At 40.0% G+C, this 20463-nt stretch overlaps 1 protein-coding gene across 4 annotated transcripts in view; it reads right to left on the reverse strand.

Moving 5' to 3' along the window:
- Positions 1 to 20463, reverse strand: part of LOC115221330 (neural Wiskott-Aldrich syndrome protein) — a 61460-nt gene that overhangs the window by 11409 nt on the left and 29588 nt on the right. For all 4 annotated transcript variants that reach the window (XR_005002734.1, XM_029791500.2, XM_036510647.1 and 1 more), the window contains 5 exons: positions 15237 to 15323; positions 12674 to 12773; positions 10293 to 10397; positions 9234 to 9333; positions 7938 to 7983 (listed from right to left, as the gene is read on the reverse strand). Coding sequence is in view for 3 of the 4 variants with exons in the window: in XM_029791500.2 (XP_029647360.1) it covers positions 7938 to 7983; positions 9234 to 9333; positions 10293 to 10397; positions 12674 to 12773; positions 15237 to 15323 (438 nt within the window). In the remaining variant the exon portion in view is untranslated. The remainder of the gene's footprint in view (positions 1 to 7937; positions 7984 to 9233; positions 9334 to 10292; positions 10398 to 12673; positions 12774 to 15236; positions 15324 to 20463) is intronic.

A 20463-nucleotide genomic window follows, 5' to 3' on the forward strand; every position in this document is an offset into this window, starting at 1 on the left:
GATAATCCGAATGCTAAAGGGTTAATCTTCAAATAATAACGATTTGCAATCAAAGGTGAAAAAGGAAGGTGAGTAGGGAAACACAAAAAGTTCCAATTTGGTTACTGAACAAAGAACGGTAATTGGTGTTATCTAAAGAATTCTTTAACTACTAACACTATGGTAACAACAACAACAACTACGATTGCTATTGCTACCACTATTACTATTTAAACCAGTAACAGCATAAACAACAACATCAATTGCAACACCAAAATAACAAAAAACAAAATAAAACTAGCAATTATGTTTAGTACTCATTAATTAATGTAATGTTCGTTAATATTTCAGTCTTGAAACCATGCCTCAAACCTTTAACATTGGATTAATTAAATTATTTTTTAATAAAAGATTTGTAACTGAATAAGATTTTAGTGTCAGCACAACCACTTCTTGTTGTCATTGTTGTTGTTCTTGAAGGCGGCGAGCTGGCAGAATCGTCAGCACCGGGCGAAATGCTTAGCGGTATTTCGTCTACCGTTACATTCTGAGTTCAAATTCCGCCGAGGTCGACTTTGCCTTTCGTCCTTTCGGGGTCGATAAATTAAGTACCAGTTACGCACTGGGGTCGATATAATTGCCTTAATCCGTCTGTCTGTCCTTGTTTGTTCCCTATGTTTAGCCCCTTGTGGGTAGTAAAGAAATAGGTATTTCATCTGCCAAGGTCAACTTTGCCTTTCATTCTTACAGGGTCGATAAATTAAGTACCAGTTGTGTACTGGGGTAGATGTAAACGACTATCCCCCTCCCCCAAATTTCAGGCTTTCTGCCTAGAATAGAAAGGATTATTGTTGTTCTTGTCACCATCAAGGTTTCATTACTTTTCTAGACATTGCTGTAGTTGTACCAAAGGTTGCACCATTGTAGAGATGGTATGTACAACAACCATACAGGGTGCGTGTGAAATCTTGTGCCCTAGTGGTTAAGCTGTCACACTCATTATTGCAAGGGCATAGTTTCAATTCCCAAGTGAAGCAATGCGTTGCATTCTTGAACAAACCATTTCCTGTTGCTCCGTTATCACCTGGACACCTGACATTGCAGTACACTGAACACCTGTACAGGTAACATCAGTTTAACAGATGGAGTGATGTAATACTCAGCACAAAGATCTCATCACTAGAAACAAAACCATCTGAGCAGGTTGTTCAACAAGGTTGTGGAACTTTCATCTGTTGTCTACAAGAGGTGACTCCACTTATAATTATATATATATATATATATATATATATATATATATATATATATATATATATGCATACACGAACAAGGTGGAAACAAAATAGTACTTGAATACTGGAGGTAGAGTAATATGCTTTTTTTTCTTTTATTGAAGCTGCAAGAATATAAAAAAAACCTGATCACAACTGCCTGAAGAACAGGAAAGTGAAACTGAGTAGCAGTTTTTTGGTGATGTTCTTCCAGCTTTAATAATACACACGCATATAAAATCATCATCATCATTTAATGTCTCTTTTCCATGCTGACATGGGTTGGATGGTTTGACTGAGGTCTGGAGAACCAGCAGCTGCACCAGTCTCCAATCTGATCTGGCAATGTTTCTACAGCTGGATGCCCTTCCTAATGCCAACCACTCAAGAGTGAAGGGGTGCATTTTACATGCCACCGGCATGGGAGCCAGTCAGGGGACACTGGCATCGATCACATTCAGATGGTGCCTTTTATGTGCCCGGCACAGAAACCAGTCAGGTAGACTTGGCATATATATAATATATATATTATATATATATATATATATATATATATATATATATATATATATATATATATATATATATCGCAATATTGGCCAGACTGTCAGATGCTGTTATACACCAATGGTCACAAAGCACTTTCAATTCTGTCTTGATTATGCCATTCTTTTCCATCTTGAGCCAAATTGCTTGACCACCTTCTTGATGGCCTTTTCCAATCTTTTGGACACCACTTGGCAAATGCAGGGGTTCACCTTTTGTCTGTGGACCTTGTGACATGCCTGACCTTGTACTTTCGGCACTCTGTAATCATATTCACTCCACTCCATTCTTGTAGCAGCCCATGTCTCCTTGTGTAGAAGGATACAGGTAGGACAACGCTATTGAAGAGTCTGGCATGTCTGGCATTGTCTGGCATTGTCTAGCTTTTTTTGGAGCGCATCCGTTATTAAGTCAAATACCTGCCATGCTGCCCTATTCGTCTTTGAGATTTCAGCACATATTCATACATAGCTGACTACAAGACATAGTAAGTGAGAGTATACCACAGTTGGTCATAATAGAACATGGAAGGTCATAGCAGGATATGACTGATCTCAGGACACAGATCAGAGTAAATTATAGTTTGTCATACTTGAACAAAGACAGTCAAAGCAGGAGATGGTTGGTCATAGGACATAGATCGCAGTAGACTATAGTTGGTAATAGTAGGACATGGATGGTTATAGCAGGATATAACTGATCTCAAGACACAGATTATAGTAAAATTTAGGTCATAGGAGAACATGGTTGGCCATAGTAAAGAAAGAAGGATTAAAGATAGGGAGTCATCAAAGGCAGAGTTATTTCACTGGAAAGGACAAAGGTTGCTTCAACAAAAACCAAGAAGTAGTTATAGTTAGGGTCATCATCATCGTTACCATCATTATTAATGATCAGTTATCCAGTCATTCAACAAACTCTTTCCATCGTTAATACCATCACCACCACCACCACCACCAATGTCTCCACCCACCCCTCGTTCCTCAATAATCCCTTTCACCACTTATTTCTCCTAATCCTCAGCCACCCACATCACCCATAAATATTCTTTTCTATTCTAGGCACAAGACCCAAAATTTTGGGGGAGGAGGCCAGTTGACTAGATTGACCCCAGTACGCAACTGGTACTTAATTTATTGACCCTTAAAAGGATGAAAGGCAAAGTTGACCTCAGTGGAATTTGAACTCAGAACGTAAAGACAGATGAAATACCGCTAAGCATTTCGCCCAGCATGCTAACGTTTCTGCCACCTTATCTCTGTCATAAATATTGTCCTATCAATGAGGGATTTTCTACGAGGTCACTCGACCTGGTAGAAATAGCAGCCAAATTTTCCTCAAATCATATCCTACAGCTTTAAAAAAAAGAAGTACATACACCAACATGATAGAAAACAAGATTAGATGGTCACAGCTGGAGTGCCTTTGGTGATAGGCAGGCCTGGGGCTAAACACTAACGTAATTATTGTCATTGTCATCACCAGCCATGGAATTTATCATTATTCTTCTCCTCCTCCTCCTCACCTCCTGCTCCCAAGAATTCATCATCATCATTCACAATCCATCTCTTTCTATCTCCAAAAGGCCAGCCAGCCAGCCAGCAGAGAGAGAGAGAGAGAGAGAGAGAGAGAGAGAGAGAGAGAGAGAGAGAGAGAGAGAGACAGAGACAGAGATGTGGCAACATCCAGCTTCTATAATTCTTAATCTTTTAGTTTCAGCTATTGTACTGTGGCCATACTGGAGTACTCAAAGAAATCAACCCCAGTACTTTTTCTTTTTGCCTAACCAATAAGCTATGGGGATGTAAACAAACCAGTACCAACTGTCAAATGGTGTTGTGGGCACCCACACAGTGTCATCATAACTGTCACCATCACCATCATCATTAACATCCACACACCATGCTGGCATGGGTCGGATGGTTTGAGAGGATCCAGTAGGTTTAAGGACTGCTTTGTGCCCCAGTGTCCACTTCGGCATGGTCCTTATGGCTGGACGCTCTTCTTAACACCAGCCACTTTGCAGTGCGTAACTTGGTGCTTTTTTTCGATGCTACCAGCAATAGTGAACCTACTAGGCCAGCTTGCAAGACTATGGACCCGAAGAGAGGCAGCTTTAGGCTGGAAGCTGAAGAGTTAAGGGATGAAAAGAAGGGCCAGAGCAGAACGGATTTCTTACTCTCAAAGCCCAAAGCTATAACAGAAGACAACACCTGTGCGAAGTGCCACGCAGAAGGACTGAATCAGAATCCATGTGACTGCATAGCTAACTTCTAAACCACACAGCAACACCTGTAAACTAATACGATATGCTTTTCCAATAAATCCTTACTAAGAAAGGATTTAGACAGGTAAATGTTACAAGATTAATGGAGAGTAAATGACGATGGGATTAATGTATAAAAGTGCAGGATTAACATTGACCCAAACACTTGTTCGTCAGGTCACGTTGGAGTGTGTTAATTAAGATTACCTCCAGCCCAACCAAATACCTTCAGCCTTCTCGTGACCAGATTTCTAAAGCAATTTCATAGTTTTAGGTTTTGGCTGATCATGGAAATGATAAAGAATTTGCAGGAACTTTGTACAATAATTAATTTTTTAATTAATTACCATATTTTTGTTGAAATACATTCTCTTTGTTTTAATTAATTTAGTAAAATAACTCATTATTAAGTTGGTGTTTCGAATATAAAAGTGAATTTTGATGGAAAGTTTTAATTTAAATCACTTAGAACAAGTTTGTATCATACAAGCAGGGGTGGTCACATGTGGGTTGGTATCGAAATGGTTAAACAAGGGTTTGGAGCATAACAAAAAAAGTTTTGTTGAATTATAATTAAATATTTAAAAAAAATTAAATAAAGTACTAATCAAATACATTCCGAGTTTAAATGCCACAAAGATCAACTTTGCCTTCCATCCCTTTGAGTTTGATAAAATACCAGTCATACATTGGGTTTAATGCAATCAACTAAATTCTTCCATCATCATCATCATTGTTTAATGTCTGCTTTCCATGCTGGCATGGGTTGGACAGTTTGACTGAGGACTGGCAAACCAGGAGGTTGCACCAAGCTCCAATCTGATCTGGTGAGGTTTCCACAGATGGATGCCTTTCCTAATGCTAACTCCTCCAAAAGTGTAGTGGATGCTTTTTACGTGCCACCAGCACGGGAGCCAGTCGGGCGGACCTGGCATCGATCACATTCGGATGGTGCTTTTTATGTGCCACCAGTACAGGAGCCTGTCAGGCGGGCCTGGCATCAATCATGTTCGGATGGTGCTTTTTATGTGCCACCAGTACAGGAGTCAGTCAGGCGGGCCTGGCATCGAATATGTTCAGATGGTGCTTTTTACAAGCCTTTGGCACGGGAGTCAGTCCAGCTGCCAAAATTTGGAACTATAATCATTTTGTCATTATTAATAAGGTGACAAGCAGACTGAATCGTTAGACATTGGACAATTAGCGGCATCTCTTCTGGCCTGTTTATGCTCTGAGCTCAAATTCCGTCATGGTTGACTTTGCCTTTCATCCTTTTGGGGTTAATAAAATAAATACCAGTCAAACATTGGGGCAAATGTAATCAATAAGCATCTTTCCCTCTAAATTGCCGGCCTTGTGTCAAAATTAAAATGAACTACTATATTATTATTATTATTATCATCATTATTATTATTATCATCATTATTGTTATTATTATTATTATCATCATCATCATTATTATCATTATTATTATTATTATTATCATCATCATTATTATTATTATTAGTATTCATTTGGCTGTTGTGCTTTGAGCTCAAATCCCTCCAAGAGTGACTACCTTTTATCCTTTTGGGGGTTGCTAAATGAAGCACCCCTTAAGCACTAGCAATAATACAACCAACTACCCGATTCTCCTAAAGTTTCAGGTCTTGCGCTCATAGTTGAAAGGATTATTGTTATTATTACGGTTAGCTGGCAGAATTGTTAGCATGCTGGGCAAAATGCTTATCAGCAGTTTGTCTCCACATTCTGAGTTCAAATTCTGCCGAGGTCGACTTTGTCTTTCAACATTCTGGGGTCGATGAAGTAAGTACCAGTTAAGCACTGGGTCGATGAAATAAGTACCAGTTGAGTATGGGGGTCGATGTAATCGACTTAACCCCCTCCCCTCAAATTTCAGACCTTGTGCCTACAGTAGAAAGGATTATTATTATTATTTTCATTATTATTATTCAAATTCTTGCAGGTAAGTATAATAATTATGCAACAACGGAAAGGGTTACGGCTAAGTTTTTCAAAAGTATATTTCATACAATAAAAGGCAAAATAACAGAGGAGGTAAATTATGGAACAGAATAAAACAACTTCACAGACAACATGCTGTGTGCAAACAGGGGGTCGACATATAGGGGGGTGCACGAGTGTGTGACTGTGTGAGTGCATGTCTGTCTGTGTGTGCCTAAACAAGGAGGGGGAAACGACGACGGATGAGGCGGGCAGGGTTAGTAATCACTGGCAGAGTTGTTAAAAGAAAGTTAAAAACTTACCGATGGGGGGAAAAGTCCATGAAAAGTGGAGAGCATGAGGATTTTAGGATGACAAAAGAGAGAGAGAGAGAAATAGGAGAGTTGGTTCATAATGTGAGGAACAGAGGACTCAAACGCTTAGCAAATTACAGTATGGCAGCAGCAGTAGTAGTAGTAGTAGTAGTTGTAGTAGTAGACATACAAATGGATTGATATTTCAGACTGATTGAGGTTTCTCTGAGTAATTCTTGAGCAGGAGTTTCGAAAATTTTTACACTAAACATTTGATACTTCCACTGAGGAACAGTGACTTTGTGTTGTTCTAGAACTTTCTAGAGACATTCCAACTGGATAGTCAACATTAGTTTCATTACAGTATAGAATTGTGGATCATAGTAAAACTTTGTAGGTCATGGGGCATCATAGCAGAGAATAGTATATCAGTCGGATCAAGTGGAGCATAGTTAATCGTAATAGGACACAGTTGATCATATATTATAGGATGTAGTTTATGATGGTAGGAAGAGATAGTTTATCATAGATCATAGTTGAACACAGTAGGAGAATATTGTTTATCATAAGATATGATTAATCATATTAAAACATCATAGCTCATAATAGAATGAGGTTGATAATAGCAAGTCATAGTGATCAAAATAGATCATAGTAGGATGTAGTTGATCATAATATTAATCCTAATTGGTCATAACAGTTGGACAGTTGTTCATAACATTAAGACATTGATCATTAAGGCAGAACACGTAATAGGACACACTGATCATTGTAGAACATAGGTGATTATAGTAGGACATAGCTGGTCATAGTAAGATATAATAGATCACAGCAGATAGTTGGTCATAGTTTGATCTCAATAGTTAAAGTTGATTATAGCTGAACATCAGACCAATCATAGTGATGGCACATAATTGATCATAGTAGGATATAGTTAATCATAGCAGTAGAACATAGTTGACCATAATAGGACATTAAAAGTGGTCATTAAAAGATAGTTGATCACAATAAGACATAACTAGCTGGTCATAGTAAGACATAATTGACCATAGTAGGTCATAGCTGATCACAGTTGATCATCGAAGATCACAGTTGATCATCGCAGGTCATAGCTGATCACAATTGAACATCATAGGTCACAGCTGATCACAATTGATCATCGTAGGTCATAGCTGATCACAGTTGATCATCGCAGGTCATAGCTGATCACAGTTGATCATCGCAGGTCATAGTTGATCATCGTGGGTCACAACTGATCACAGTTGATCATCGAAGGTCATATTTGATTACTATTGATATATAATTACACAGTATATTACACCTGATTACAGAAGGACATATTTGACCATAGTTGATCACGGGACCTAACTGATCATCAATTGATCAAAGCACACAGTTGATTGTAGAATAGCAACTGATTATAATGGGACACAGACAATCAAAACTTCCTGTTTAAAATACATTCAAATAACAAAACTTATTCTACAAAAGATTACACACTGATGATACATATATAAGGCCTTACTTTTGTAACATTACACGAAAAGCTCAATGAGAAATGATGACAAAAAAAAGGTTACAATAGAGAAAAACCCAAAATGATGACGTTATACTTACATCTACTTTTTTACAGTCAGGGTCCCAGCCTAAGTGTTTAATATGTCTGACGAGAAAAAGAAAGAGAAGAAAGGAAATTACATGTGGAAGCCATAAAAGATACAAACTTGGACAGCGTTCAATAGACACCCCTCTTCCTCCTCGTCTTCCAAAACCAAAAACCACCAGTGTCCCCATTGTGACTTCATAACAAAATCCATCCCTGGGCTCAAATGCCATTCACACCTCCATCGCAAACAGACTCAGCTTCTTGGTGTTGTTATGTCTTCCTTTCTAACTTAAAGTCCTCTCCTTCAAACATTCATACGTCGAAACCAACGGCAGCAACCGTTATTATACTATATGGCAGCTGAGTTACCAGTGCCGGTGGCACGTAAGAGAACCATCTGAACGTGGCCGTTGCCAGCCCCGCCCCCCACTGGCCTCGTGCCGGTGGCATGTAAGAGAACCATCTGAACGTGGCCGTTGCCAGCGCCGCCCCCACTGGCCTCGTGCTGGTGGCACGTAAGAGAACCATCTGAACGTGGCCGTTGCTAGCGCCGCCCCCACTGGCCTCGTGCCGGTGGCATGTAAGAGAACCATCTGAACGTGGCCGTTGCCAGCGCCGCCCCCACTGGCCTCGTGCCGGTGGCATGTAAGAGAACCATCTGAACGTGGCCGTTGCCAGCGCTGCCCCCACTGGCCTCGTGCCAGTGGCACGTAAAAAGCACCATCCGTTCGTGGCCTTTGCCAGCCTCGCCTGGCCCCCGTGCCGGTGGCACATAAAAAGCACCATCCGATCGTGGCCGTTTGCCAGACTCGTCTGGTACCTGTGCCGGTGGCACGTAAAAAGCACCATCCGTTCGTGGCCTTTGCCAGCCTCGCCTGGCCCCCGTGCCGGTGGCACATAAAAAGCACCATCCAATCATGGCCGTTTGCCAGACTCGTCTGGTACCTGTGTCGGTGGCACGTAAAAAGTACCCACTACACTCATTGAGTGGTTGGCGTCAGGAAGGGCATCCAGCTGTAGAAACATTGCCAGATCAGACTGGGCCTGGTGCAGCCTTCTGGCTTCCCAGACCCCAGTTGAACCATCCAACCCATGCTAGCATGGAAAGCGGATGCAAAACGATGATGATGATTACTGCTACTGCTACAAGAGTTTGATTCCATCCAGGGTGCCTGCCTCCAAAAGTGAGACTCTGTGCCAATGTTGGTTAGTGATATGAAGAATAAGTCAGGCAACCAAAGATGATTGGTTTGCAAAAAGAAAAACAAGGAAAAAAAAAAGAATAAGAAAAAAATGCAAAATCTTACCGGAAGTTGGTAGGTTGTCCAATGTCTTGTTTTGTTAGGCGGGACTTTTTCTTCTCTTTCTTTATTGTTGATTTCTTCAGCGTACCATGTTGCGTAGAGCCTGGAAGATAATAAACAGACTATGTATGTGTGGTTAAGAACCTTGTTTTTGTGACTTTGTGGTTTCTGGTTCAGTTCCACCACGTGGCACTTTGAGCAAGTGTCTTTTAACTATTGCTTCAGGCTGACCAATGCTTTGGAAGTGAATTTGATAGAAACTGTGTGGAAGCCCATCATGTGTTCACACACACGACTGTGTCTGTTTGTCACCCCACTACCACCACTGCTTGAGAACCAGTGTTGGTTTGTTTATGTCCCTGTAACATAGCAGTTTGGCAAATATATATAAAGCTGAAGTTGTCTTCAGTGTATGGCAGGTTTGGCAGCCTTCAATTAACACTATCTCCTCCGAGACCCTGTGGCGCAAGTTGACCAAAATTGAGATTATGATAGAAGAAGGCTTGCTCTTCCTTCCGTATAAGAAAAAATTCAGATCAGACCATGTTAACACCAAAAATTATTTACATCAAAAAGGTGCTTTTTTTCTATGAAAATCTCTATTTTTTACGATTTTTTTACTGCTGTGTCAGCATTTTTCGGTGTATTTCAACCAGAGAAATGTTCACTTAAAGAGAATAACAAGCTACATAAAGCAAAATTTTTACTTTTCAAAAATTCCAGTTCTAAAGGGTCAAAACAAACCCAAGCAATGCCGGGTGATACTGCTAGTTCCCATATAAACTTAATCGGGTGGAGTTAATTTTTTGTTTATTTTTGAAAGTTTGGAGATGGTTAGCCATGTGGGTCTTTATTTTTTTCCCAGAGCTTCAACTGTGCATCGATAGATAACATTTCTTTTCTCACATGAATTCTTAAAATTAAAATTTATGTAATATATACGACAGGAGCAGACGAGCCAGAAGGCTCTGTCAAGTTGTATCTGTGTGTTTGTGAGAGAAAGAATGTATGTATGATGAGCCTAGATAACAAAAACATCTTGCTAAAAAAAAAGGCCCTTACCTCCAGTATCCGGGGTTTTCTGTAAAGGTGCCTTATTCAAAGTGACGTTATTCTGGGTCATGTTGCCTTGCTGGTTCCGTTGAGCATTCTGCTGGTTCCTCCGTTCTGCGAGAAAAGTAATAGAAGACAAGGATTTCAATAATGAACATTTGTAAGCCATATCTATGTATTTCACTGACCAGTGGCTATTGCTTATGCTTATGTTACACAACCACAAGTCAACTTTTAACGTCCTTCTACTATGCTGGCACTGATTGGTCAGTTTGACAAGATCCAGTTGGCTGGAAACTGTCATGCTCCAATGCCTGCATTATATCTATCATCATCATCATCCATATGTAACATATGCCCTCCTTATGCCTATTCACCTTCTCCTTGACTTACAACCAAGTTCCGTTCCGACTGACTGGTCAGAAGCTGATCTGGTTGTATGTCAGATTTATATTTTTCAAACCATTTTCATTCAAATGGGTTGTAAAAATATAAAACAAAAATCTAATCCATAATTTTTGTACCTAACGTGAAAAATACATAATATGCATTCTGTTGTAATGTAAACAAAAATTAACGAAAAAATTAATACAAATGAAATTCCGCCGCATATATTCAAAAATATTAAAAAATTGTTTCTGTGCAAAAAGTGGAATTGAAAATAAATTTTTAATCTTCAGTCATGTTCTTGGGATGAGGTAAATGGATTTTCGAGAAACATTGTGAACTTTGAACAGATTTTTTTGTCATATATCTTATGATAAGAACGAACAGACTCTTGAATGATACGTTCAGACTTTGCAAAACGTTAGACTTTTTGCGGTCGTAAATGCGGAGGGCCATAAGTCGAGAAGGTGTATACAAATGCTTTCCTTATGCCTATATGACATCTTGTATCTACATAAGTGAGAGCGTATATATATATATATATATATATATATATATATATATATTACTATAATACAAATAAGAATATGGAGAAACAAATTTGGTTTGTTCATCAACTTACGGATATTAGAATGCTGGATTATTTAGTCATTTTATAAAATGAGAACATCAAAAGCATACAAAAATATTATATTGATTTATATAATATTTTTGTATGCTTTTGATGTTCCCATTTTGTTAAATGAATAAATAATCCAATATTCTAATATCCGAAAGTTGATGAACAAACTAAACTTGTTTCTCCATTTTCTTCTTTGTATTATAAATTTACGGTAAAAATATTTCTTTACCTTCACCCGTTTAATACAATAAATGAGTTAATTGCTTTGCAATTATAAACATTTATGTATTAAGAATTTGGGTACTTTACCAACAGTATATTGGATAAATGATATCCCATAGTGGGTTACACCCATAACCCCTATCTTACTTTGTAGTATATATATATATCACGTGACTGACCAGTCCATCAGATGTAGTTACACATCGCTGGTCACAATGCGTTCGCATTGTTTTAGCCTTCGAATGACGCCACTCCGCTGGCTAAGCGAGCAGGCCAACAGAAGAAAGAGTGAGAGAAAGTTGTGGCGAAAGAGTACAGCAGGGTTCGCCACCACCCCCTGCCGGAGCGTCATGGAGCTTTTAGGTGTTTTCGCTCAATAAACACTCACAACGCCTGGTCTGGGAATCGAAACCGCGATCCTGTGACCGCGAGTCTGCTGCCCTAACCACTGGGCCATTGCGCCTCCACATATATATATATATATATATATATATATATATCAGGTCATTCCACAAGTACTGTTTGAAAACTGATATCTGTCAGCTGGATAGCTTCAGTTGTTATTTTAAAGTGCCTGAATAACAACACCACATCTTACTGTGACCGTTTAGTATAGTCAGATAGTGATTTACATCATCACATTACAGTTACTACAATTCATACTGTAACCAGTTATTGGTTTGGCAGCCTCTCCTAAAGACAGACATTTTACGAATCCAGAAAATGCACTAAAACAGCAGAAACAATCCAAACTATTCGTGGTGTTTAGAAGAATTTGGGAAATGGATTTCACTGAATTTAACGCAAAACATCTGTACAAGACTAGTCCTGATCTGCACTTCTCTACTCTCTTGTGAATGGATATCACCATTTATGGACAAATTAGTGACTAATGATGATTTAAGAGCATGTTAAGTGATGCAGACAATGGTTTAATGAAGGTGAACTGGTCAAACTACAACCCAAAGGAGACCATCACCCAAGTGTTAGCACTAACAAGGTCACCAAGTATCTTGCAAGACAAAGCCCCTCCACCCTCTTCAACTGGGATGGGGGGTAGTATGGAAGGGGTGTGGTTTTGTGCCATTTGAGAGATTTAAAGAACAGAGAAGTGCGATGCGTTTCTGAGAGATATTCTTTGAATGATTTCCTCACTTACCTTCCTTCTTCTTCTGCCTCTCCAGGATTTTACTACGGACGACCTGTACAAACTTGGCTGCTTCATCTTCATTGGCAAAGTTTATACCAGCCTGACAACACTGGAAAAGAAATAGAATGCAATGAGACATTGTCAAGTTTTTCTCTTTTACTCTCCTTTATTTGTTTCAGTCATTTGACTGCGGCCATGCTGGAGCACCGCCTTTAATCGAGCAACTCGACCCCGGGACTTATTCTTTGTAAGCCCAGTACTTATTCTATCGGTCTCTTTTGCCGAACCGCTAAGTGACGAGGACATAAACACACCAGCATCGGTTGTCAAGCAATGCTAGGGGGACAAACACAGCCACACACTCACACATATATATACACATATATACGACGGGCTTCTTTCAGTTTCCGTCTACCAACTCCACTCACAAGGCTTTGGTCGGCCCGAGGCTATAGTAGAAGACACTTGCCCAAGGTGCCACGCAGTGGGACTGAACATGGAACCATGTGGTTGGTAAGCAAGCTACTTACCACATAGCCACTCCTACATTGTCAAGTTTTCTACAGTTGTCTGTCTGTCTGTGTGTCCCTATTTCTCCCACTTCATGTCTCTACAGACAATACAAAACAGAATACACAAACAGTAAAATAAAAAAAAAAAGACTAGAAGCACTGACATGATTATGTGGTTAAGAAGCTCATAGTGCAACCATATGGTCTCAGGTTCAGTCCCACTGCATGGTACCTTGCACAAATGTCTTCTAATATGATCCTGGCCCAACCAATGCCTTATGAGTGAATTTGGTAGATGAAAACAATAGAAACCTGTCACATATCTCTATCTATCTATTTATATATATATATATATATACATACATACATACATACATACATACACACACAGACATGCTGATGATTGCTTCATCTTGAGAGATGATAGCCCTCCCATCAACACACACACCACACCCCAATCACACAGCACAGTCACTCTATTGACGAGCCTTTAGATGACTTTTAAGACCAGCTGCTGACACGGTTTAAAACACAAGTGACGACAGATATTACTGAAGTTTCCTCTATATCTTTGCCCTTTGGAATCTGATTCCGAAGGAATGTTTTTATGAACTAACACATGTCTTTTAGAGGAAAGGGGTTAATTACACTGACCCTAGAAGGATGACCCTAGAAGGATGAAAGACAGAGTTGACTTTGATGGAATTTGAACTCAGAATGTGAAGAGTTGAATCAAACGCTGTTAAGTATTGTGTCCGACACACAACTGACTCGGCCAGTTTGGTGCCTTAATAAAGATAATGGTCGATAGTATTCAGCGTGGCGCCATAACCTTTGTAGGTTTGACTGATTTAATTAATCCCAATAACAAATAGCTAAATAACAAGAAAGCAGGAAGGACTGGAGATTGACTGTTATATCCAGCCCTTAATCACAAAAAGCAGAGCCCTGGAGGGAAGATTCTAGAAGGTTTACCAACCCAAAGGCTGAAGACGCTCGACCTTTATTCTCTAGAAAAACGACGACGCCATGGTGATCTCATTCTCGCCCACAACATCATAAGCGGAAAGTGTAACCTCTCAAAAGAGCTGTTCTTCACTCCTGCTCCAGAGCGTCAGCTGCGGGGTCATTCCGAAAAGCTCTATCTGCGACGATTTCATCTCAATCGAAGGAGAGGGGCTTTCTCCGTCCGGGTTGCGGATCCGTGGAATAAGCTGCCAGACGAGTTGGTGAAGATGCCGACGACCGCTCGGTTCAAAGTCTCCCTTGACCACAAGTGGCCTGAACTCTTTACATGAACACCACCCTGTACATAACTCCATGTCCCCCTACATGGCCTTGCTTTTTGCTTTTTGAGCCAAAAAATTAACTTAACCCCACAAGAATTAACCCACTGACATTCAGATTATTTCTCTGTCAAACGTAATACTCATTAATTCACATTGATTTAAATTAATCGTGCATTATCTCATGGCCTTGAGCTTTCAATAATGCGACTCTTTTTACTTGTTTCAGTCATTTTGACTGCGGCCATGCTGGAGCACCGCCTTTAATCGAGCAACTCAACCCTGGGACTTATTCATTGTAAGCCCAGTACTTATTCTATCGGTCTCTTTTAGCCAAACCGCTAAGTTACAGGGACGTAAACACACCAGCATCGGTTGTCAAGCAATGCTAGGGGGACAAACAGACACACACACACATACATACATATATATACATATATACGACAGGCTTCTTTCAGTTTCCGTCTACCAAATCCACTCACAAGGCTTTGGTTGGCCCGAGGCTATAGTAGAAGACACTTGCCCAAGGTGCCACGCAGTGGGACTGAAACCGGAACCATGTGCTTGGTAAGCAAGCTACTTACCACACAGCCACTCCTGCGCCTGATTAATTTTAGAATGACATTGTAGGGTAGGTGTGAGAAGCTGGATGTGGCCAGTTCAAACATAAAACAGGTAACATTTTGGTCAGATAGGGTCGGTTTAAATGCTAAAGGGTTACACTGGAGCTTGTCCAGGCTTCAGATTGAACCCCCGTCTCACAGTCAAACTTACCTCAGCTTCAAATGTGTGGAAGAATGAACGAGGGCTCTTGTATTTCAGTTGATTGTACATCTCTTGTTCCCATAGCAACTGCTGCCGCTAAAGAAAGAAAGACAAAGGATTCAATGATGGTGCGGGGAAAGAAAGATTAAAAAAAAACAAAAACATTTAATGAAAAAGATATTTTAAATCCTATTTTAAAAAAAATACATGGTGGCAGCACATAAAAAGCCCTGTTCGAGCATTGGACCCCAGTGCATAACTGCTACTTATTTAATCAACCCCAAAAGGATGAAAGGCAAAGTCGAACTCGGCGGAATTTGAACTCAAAACGTAAAGACGGACGAAATACCTATTTCTTTACTACCCACAAGGGGCCAAACACAGAGGAGACAGACAAGGACAGACAAACGGATTAAGTTGATTATATCAACCCCAGTGCGTAACTGGTACTTATTTAACCAACCCTGAAAGGATGAAAGGCAAAGTCGACCTCAGCAGAATTTGAACTCGGAACGTAGCTGCAGACGAAATACCTATTTCTTTACTAACCACAAGGGACCAAACACAGAGGAGACAGACGGAATAAGCTGATTATATCAACCCCAGTGCGTAACTGCTACTTATTTAATCGACCCCAAAAGGACGAAAGGCAAAGTCGACCTCGGCGGAATTTGAACTCAGAACGTAGCGGCAGACGAAATATCTATTTCTTTACTACCCACAAGGGGCCAAACACAGAGAGGACAAACAAGGACAGACAAACGGATTAAGTTGATTATATCGACCCCAGTGCGTAACTGCTACTTATTTAATCGACCCCGAAAGGATGAAAGGCAAAGTCGACGTCGCCGGAATTTGAACTCAGAACGTAGCGGCAGACGAAATATCTATTTCTTTACTACCCACAAGGGGCCAAACACAGAGAGGACAAACAAGGACAGACAAACGGATTAAGTTGATTATATCGACCCCAGTGCGTAACTGCTACTTATTTAATCGACCCCGAAAGGACGAAAGGCAAAGTCGACCTCGGCGGAATTTGAACTCAAAACGTAAAGACGGACGAAATACCTATTTCTTTACTACCCACAAGGGGCTAAACACAGAGGGGACAAACAAGGACAGACAAATGGATTAAGTTGATTATACCGACCCCAGTGCGTAACTGCTACTTATTTAATCGACCCCCGAAAGGATGAAAGGCAAAATCGACCTCGGCGGAATTTGAACTCAGAACGTAGTGGCAGACGAAATACCACAAAGCATTTCGCCCGGCGTGCTAACGTTTCTGCTAGCTAGCAGCCTTTGGTGATATACCATGATGTGTTGACCTGTCAAACCAAGTGAGACCGTAGTCATGGTTGATATAAGTGTCAGGTCAATGGCATGTAAAAAACGTCCACTACACTCTTGGAGTGGTTGGTGTTAGGAAGGGCATCAAGCTGTAGAAACCATGCCAAATCAGATTGGAACCTGGTACAGCTCTCCGTCTTACCAGTCTTCAGTCAAACTGTCCAACCTATGCCAGCATGGAAAAGTGGATGTATGATGATGATGATGTAATTAAAACTGAAGGAGAAAACTGGATTTCGAGAATCAAGTGGTAACCATGGGAGACACTCCAGCTGAAGAATTAGCAATCAAGTTACATAGAAATTAAATTACAATGTAATTTAATTTGATTATGGAATTGAAAATCTAGGTGAGGCCGTGTGGAAAGAAGTCTACTTCCCAACCACATGGTTCTGGGTTCAGCCCCACTGTGTGGAACCTTTGGTATGTTCTACTATAGCCCCGGGCCAACCAGGACCTTGTGAATGGGTTTAGTAGATGACAGAAACTGAAAGAAGCTCTTCATCTACACTCTTTTATCCTTTTACTGGTTTCATTCATTTGACCATGGCCATGCTGGGGCACCACCTTGAAGGGTTTTAGTCAAACAAATCGACTCCAGGATTTATTTTCAAGCCTTACACTTATTCTATCAGTGTCTTTCATTGAACCGCTAGGTCACAGGGACGTAAATACACCAGCACCAGTTGTCAATCGGCGATGGGGGACAAACACATACAAAGAAACACAAATACATACATACATGTGTGTGTGTGTGTGTGTGTGTGTGTGTGTGTGTGTGTGTATATATATATATATATATATACAATAATAATATGAGGGAATATTATTCCAAACTTACAGGGAAAAATTCAATTTAGAAATACTAAATCAAATTTCACAAAATATAATATATATATATAAATTAGAAAAAAACACCTTTTATCAATTCAATCAAACTGGTTTAGGACAAATGTTGCTGTAATTTAGCCCCAGGAGACATTGTCTCTAGATGGCTATACAATATGATCTATGTTCTTCTATTTTCGAACAAGGGAACCTCCTGGGTTTTTTTTCTAATTTATATATATATATATATATATATATATATACAATGGGCTTCTTTCAGTTTCTGTCTACCAAATCCACTCACAAGGTTGGCCCGAGGACATAGAAGACACTTGCCTAAGGTGCCTGGAACCATGTGGTCAGGAAGCAAGCTTCTCACCACACAGCTGAGTGAACTGGAACTACGTGAAATAAAGTGTCTTGCTTAAGAACAGAACATACAGCCGGTCTGTGAGTCGAACTCACTACCTCATGATTGTTAGCCCGATGCTTTAGCCACTGAGCCATGTGCTCTTTTTTTTGCCTATCATGTAATTAAAAAGATATGTGTTAATTATAAGTAATAGAGGAGGGGCAGAGCCTGAAGAAAGATAAAATATTCAGTGATGGGGTGAGGGGGGGAAACAAACATGAAAGGAAAAAATTGTGATTAGAAAGGTATTTGAACCCTTTTGATATCAATCTGCCACGAGACCACCCTTGATTAGATTAGATTAGATCTCATTAAAACTTGTTTTAAAGGGATCTAAATCAAAATCCGTCGTTAAAGTTTCATGTTAATTTATGTTTCAAACACCACATTCATTAGTGGCAAAAGGCCCCTTGCCGGTGGCACGTAAAAGCACCCACTACACTTTCAGAGTCGTTGGCGTTAGGAAGGGCATACAGCCGTAGAAACTCTGCCAGATCAGATTGGAGTCTGGTGCAGTCTCCTTGCTTGCCAGACCTCAGTCAAATCATCCAACCCATGCTAGCATGGAAAGTGGACGTTAAACGATGATGATGATGACATTCTTCATTACTTTCAAATTAAGTAAAACGAAGGCAGTGGAGAAAATTACTATTTTTAAATCTCACAACGAGAGATATTCAGCAACAGTACTTTGTAGTAAAGATTGTTTGCCAACAGAACATGGCAGTCCTGGTTTAGGACGAATGTTGCTGTAAATAAGCCCCAGGAAATTCCCTTGTTTGAAAATATAAGGACATAGATCATGCCATATAGCCAGCTGGAGACGATGTCTCCTGGGGCTAAATTACAGTAACATTCATCCTAAACCAGGACTGCCATGTTATGTTGGCAAACAATCTTTACTATGAAGGCAAAGTATTTCAATAGAAATATAGTAACACAAGGATTAATTTCATTTAATATGTGTGTGTGTGTGTGTGTGTAATTAAAAAGTATTCTTTAATTATAAATTTGATAATAGAGGAAGAGCAGTGCTTATGAACCCTTCAGCAACCCTCCACCCCCACCTGTAAAATTGATGAGGATCAAGTTCAGTTTGAATATCAGCTGGTCAACATTTGGTGGACAACATGAGCAAGTGAGATTCCTGAGGGTTGCAGTAGTTCTGGGGAGAAAGGACTGGGTGATGTTATTTAGTGTGGGATACGGGAGGTGAGGCCCAGTGACATTGATGAGAGATGCTGTGCGTACATAGGGGCCACACGACCAAGTAATTCTGGGAAGCAAAGCATTTTGTGGTGATAGACAAATGGAGAGAGAGAGGAGAAATAGCATGGCTGTGAAGCTGAGAATGTAGAAGCTAGACCCTTGCCACCCAGTTGAAGATGCCTTCTTTTAGATGTAGTTTCAGATGTGTAACTTCAGCACTAACCTGCTATGAAAGGTGATATAGATTGACGGAGTGGATAAATGAGCCTCTTAACTCCGATCTGAGACCAGACACAGCTGAAGGCAATTCAACTGTTTACCAAAGATTCACACATCCATTCTTAACCCTTTTAGCATTCAGATTATTGTCAAGCATAAAGCATATTTGTTCCCATTGATTTGAATTAATCTTGCATTATCTTGTAACTTTGGTATTTCAATATGATTGTTGATTTTCGGAATGACATTGCAGGGTAGGTGTGAGAGGCTGGATCTGGTTGGTTTGAATACAAAACAAATAGAATATTTAGGCTGGATGCGACCAGTTTCAATGTCAACGAGTTAAACTGCTCCTAGAGTCACCTCAGTTCTTCTGCGCTAGTAATCTGCTTTTTGAGCAACTGTTTGGAGATTTGAGCAACTGCACGAATGGACCCCAACAAAGCATATTAAGAATTAGAGAATCAACCAGCCCCTAAAACACAATAAACACTAATTCTAGAAATACATAAAACCATCATCATACTTATTCAAACTGAACTTGACCCTTTTCAATTTTACAGGTGGGGGTGAAGGGTTGCTGGAGGGTTCATAAGCTCTGCTCTTCCTCTATTATCAAATTTATAGTTAACGAATACTTTTTAATTACTCACACGCACACATATTAAATGAAATTAATCCTTGTGTTACTATATTTCTGTTGAAATACTCTGCCTTCATAGTAAAGATTGTTTGCCAACATAACAAGGTAGTCCTGGTTTAGGACAAATGTTACTGTAATTTAGCCCCAGGAGACATTGCCTCTAGCTGGCTATACGACACGATCTCTGTCCTTATATTTTCGAACAAGGGAATCTAGCACCCCAACTCAGCTCGAAACAATATCTGTGTATCACAATTTCTGGGTTATTTCCCTTCATCAGCACAGAATGAGTGGGGGTGCTAGATTCCCTTGTTCGAAAACATAAGGACATATTGCTACAAAAAAATAACCATTATATAATATCCATAAAAATAAAGCAAAAAACAAACTCAAAGATCTCCAAATCTTTTCATGAGAGACAAGAAAGCCTAAAGACACATTTCCAAAAGATCTAATTCTATGGAATCCACATCAACAGGCAGGAGAGAAAGAGAGAGAGAGCTACTGAAGGTGATGCAGGAGATTTAGGATTACTGTTATCGCCTTCCAAATGTTGGGAATGAAAGCAACAA

This window comes from Octopus sinensis, linkage group LG18 (genome assembly GCF_006345805.1).
Source record: "Octopus sinensis linkage group LG18, ASM634580v1, whole genome shotgun sequence".
NCBI classification, from domain to species: Eukaryota; Metazoa; Mollusca; class Cephalopoda; order Octopoda; family Octopodidae; genus Octopus; species Octopus sinensis.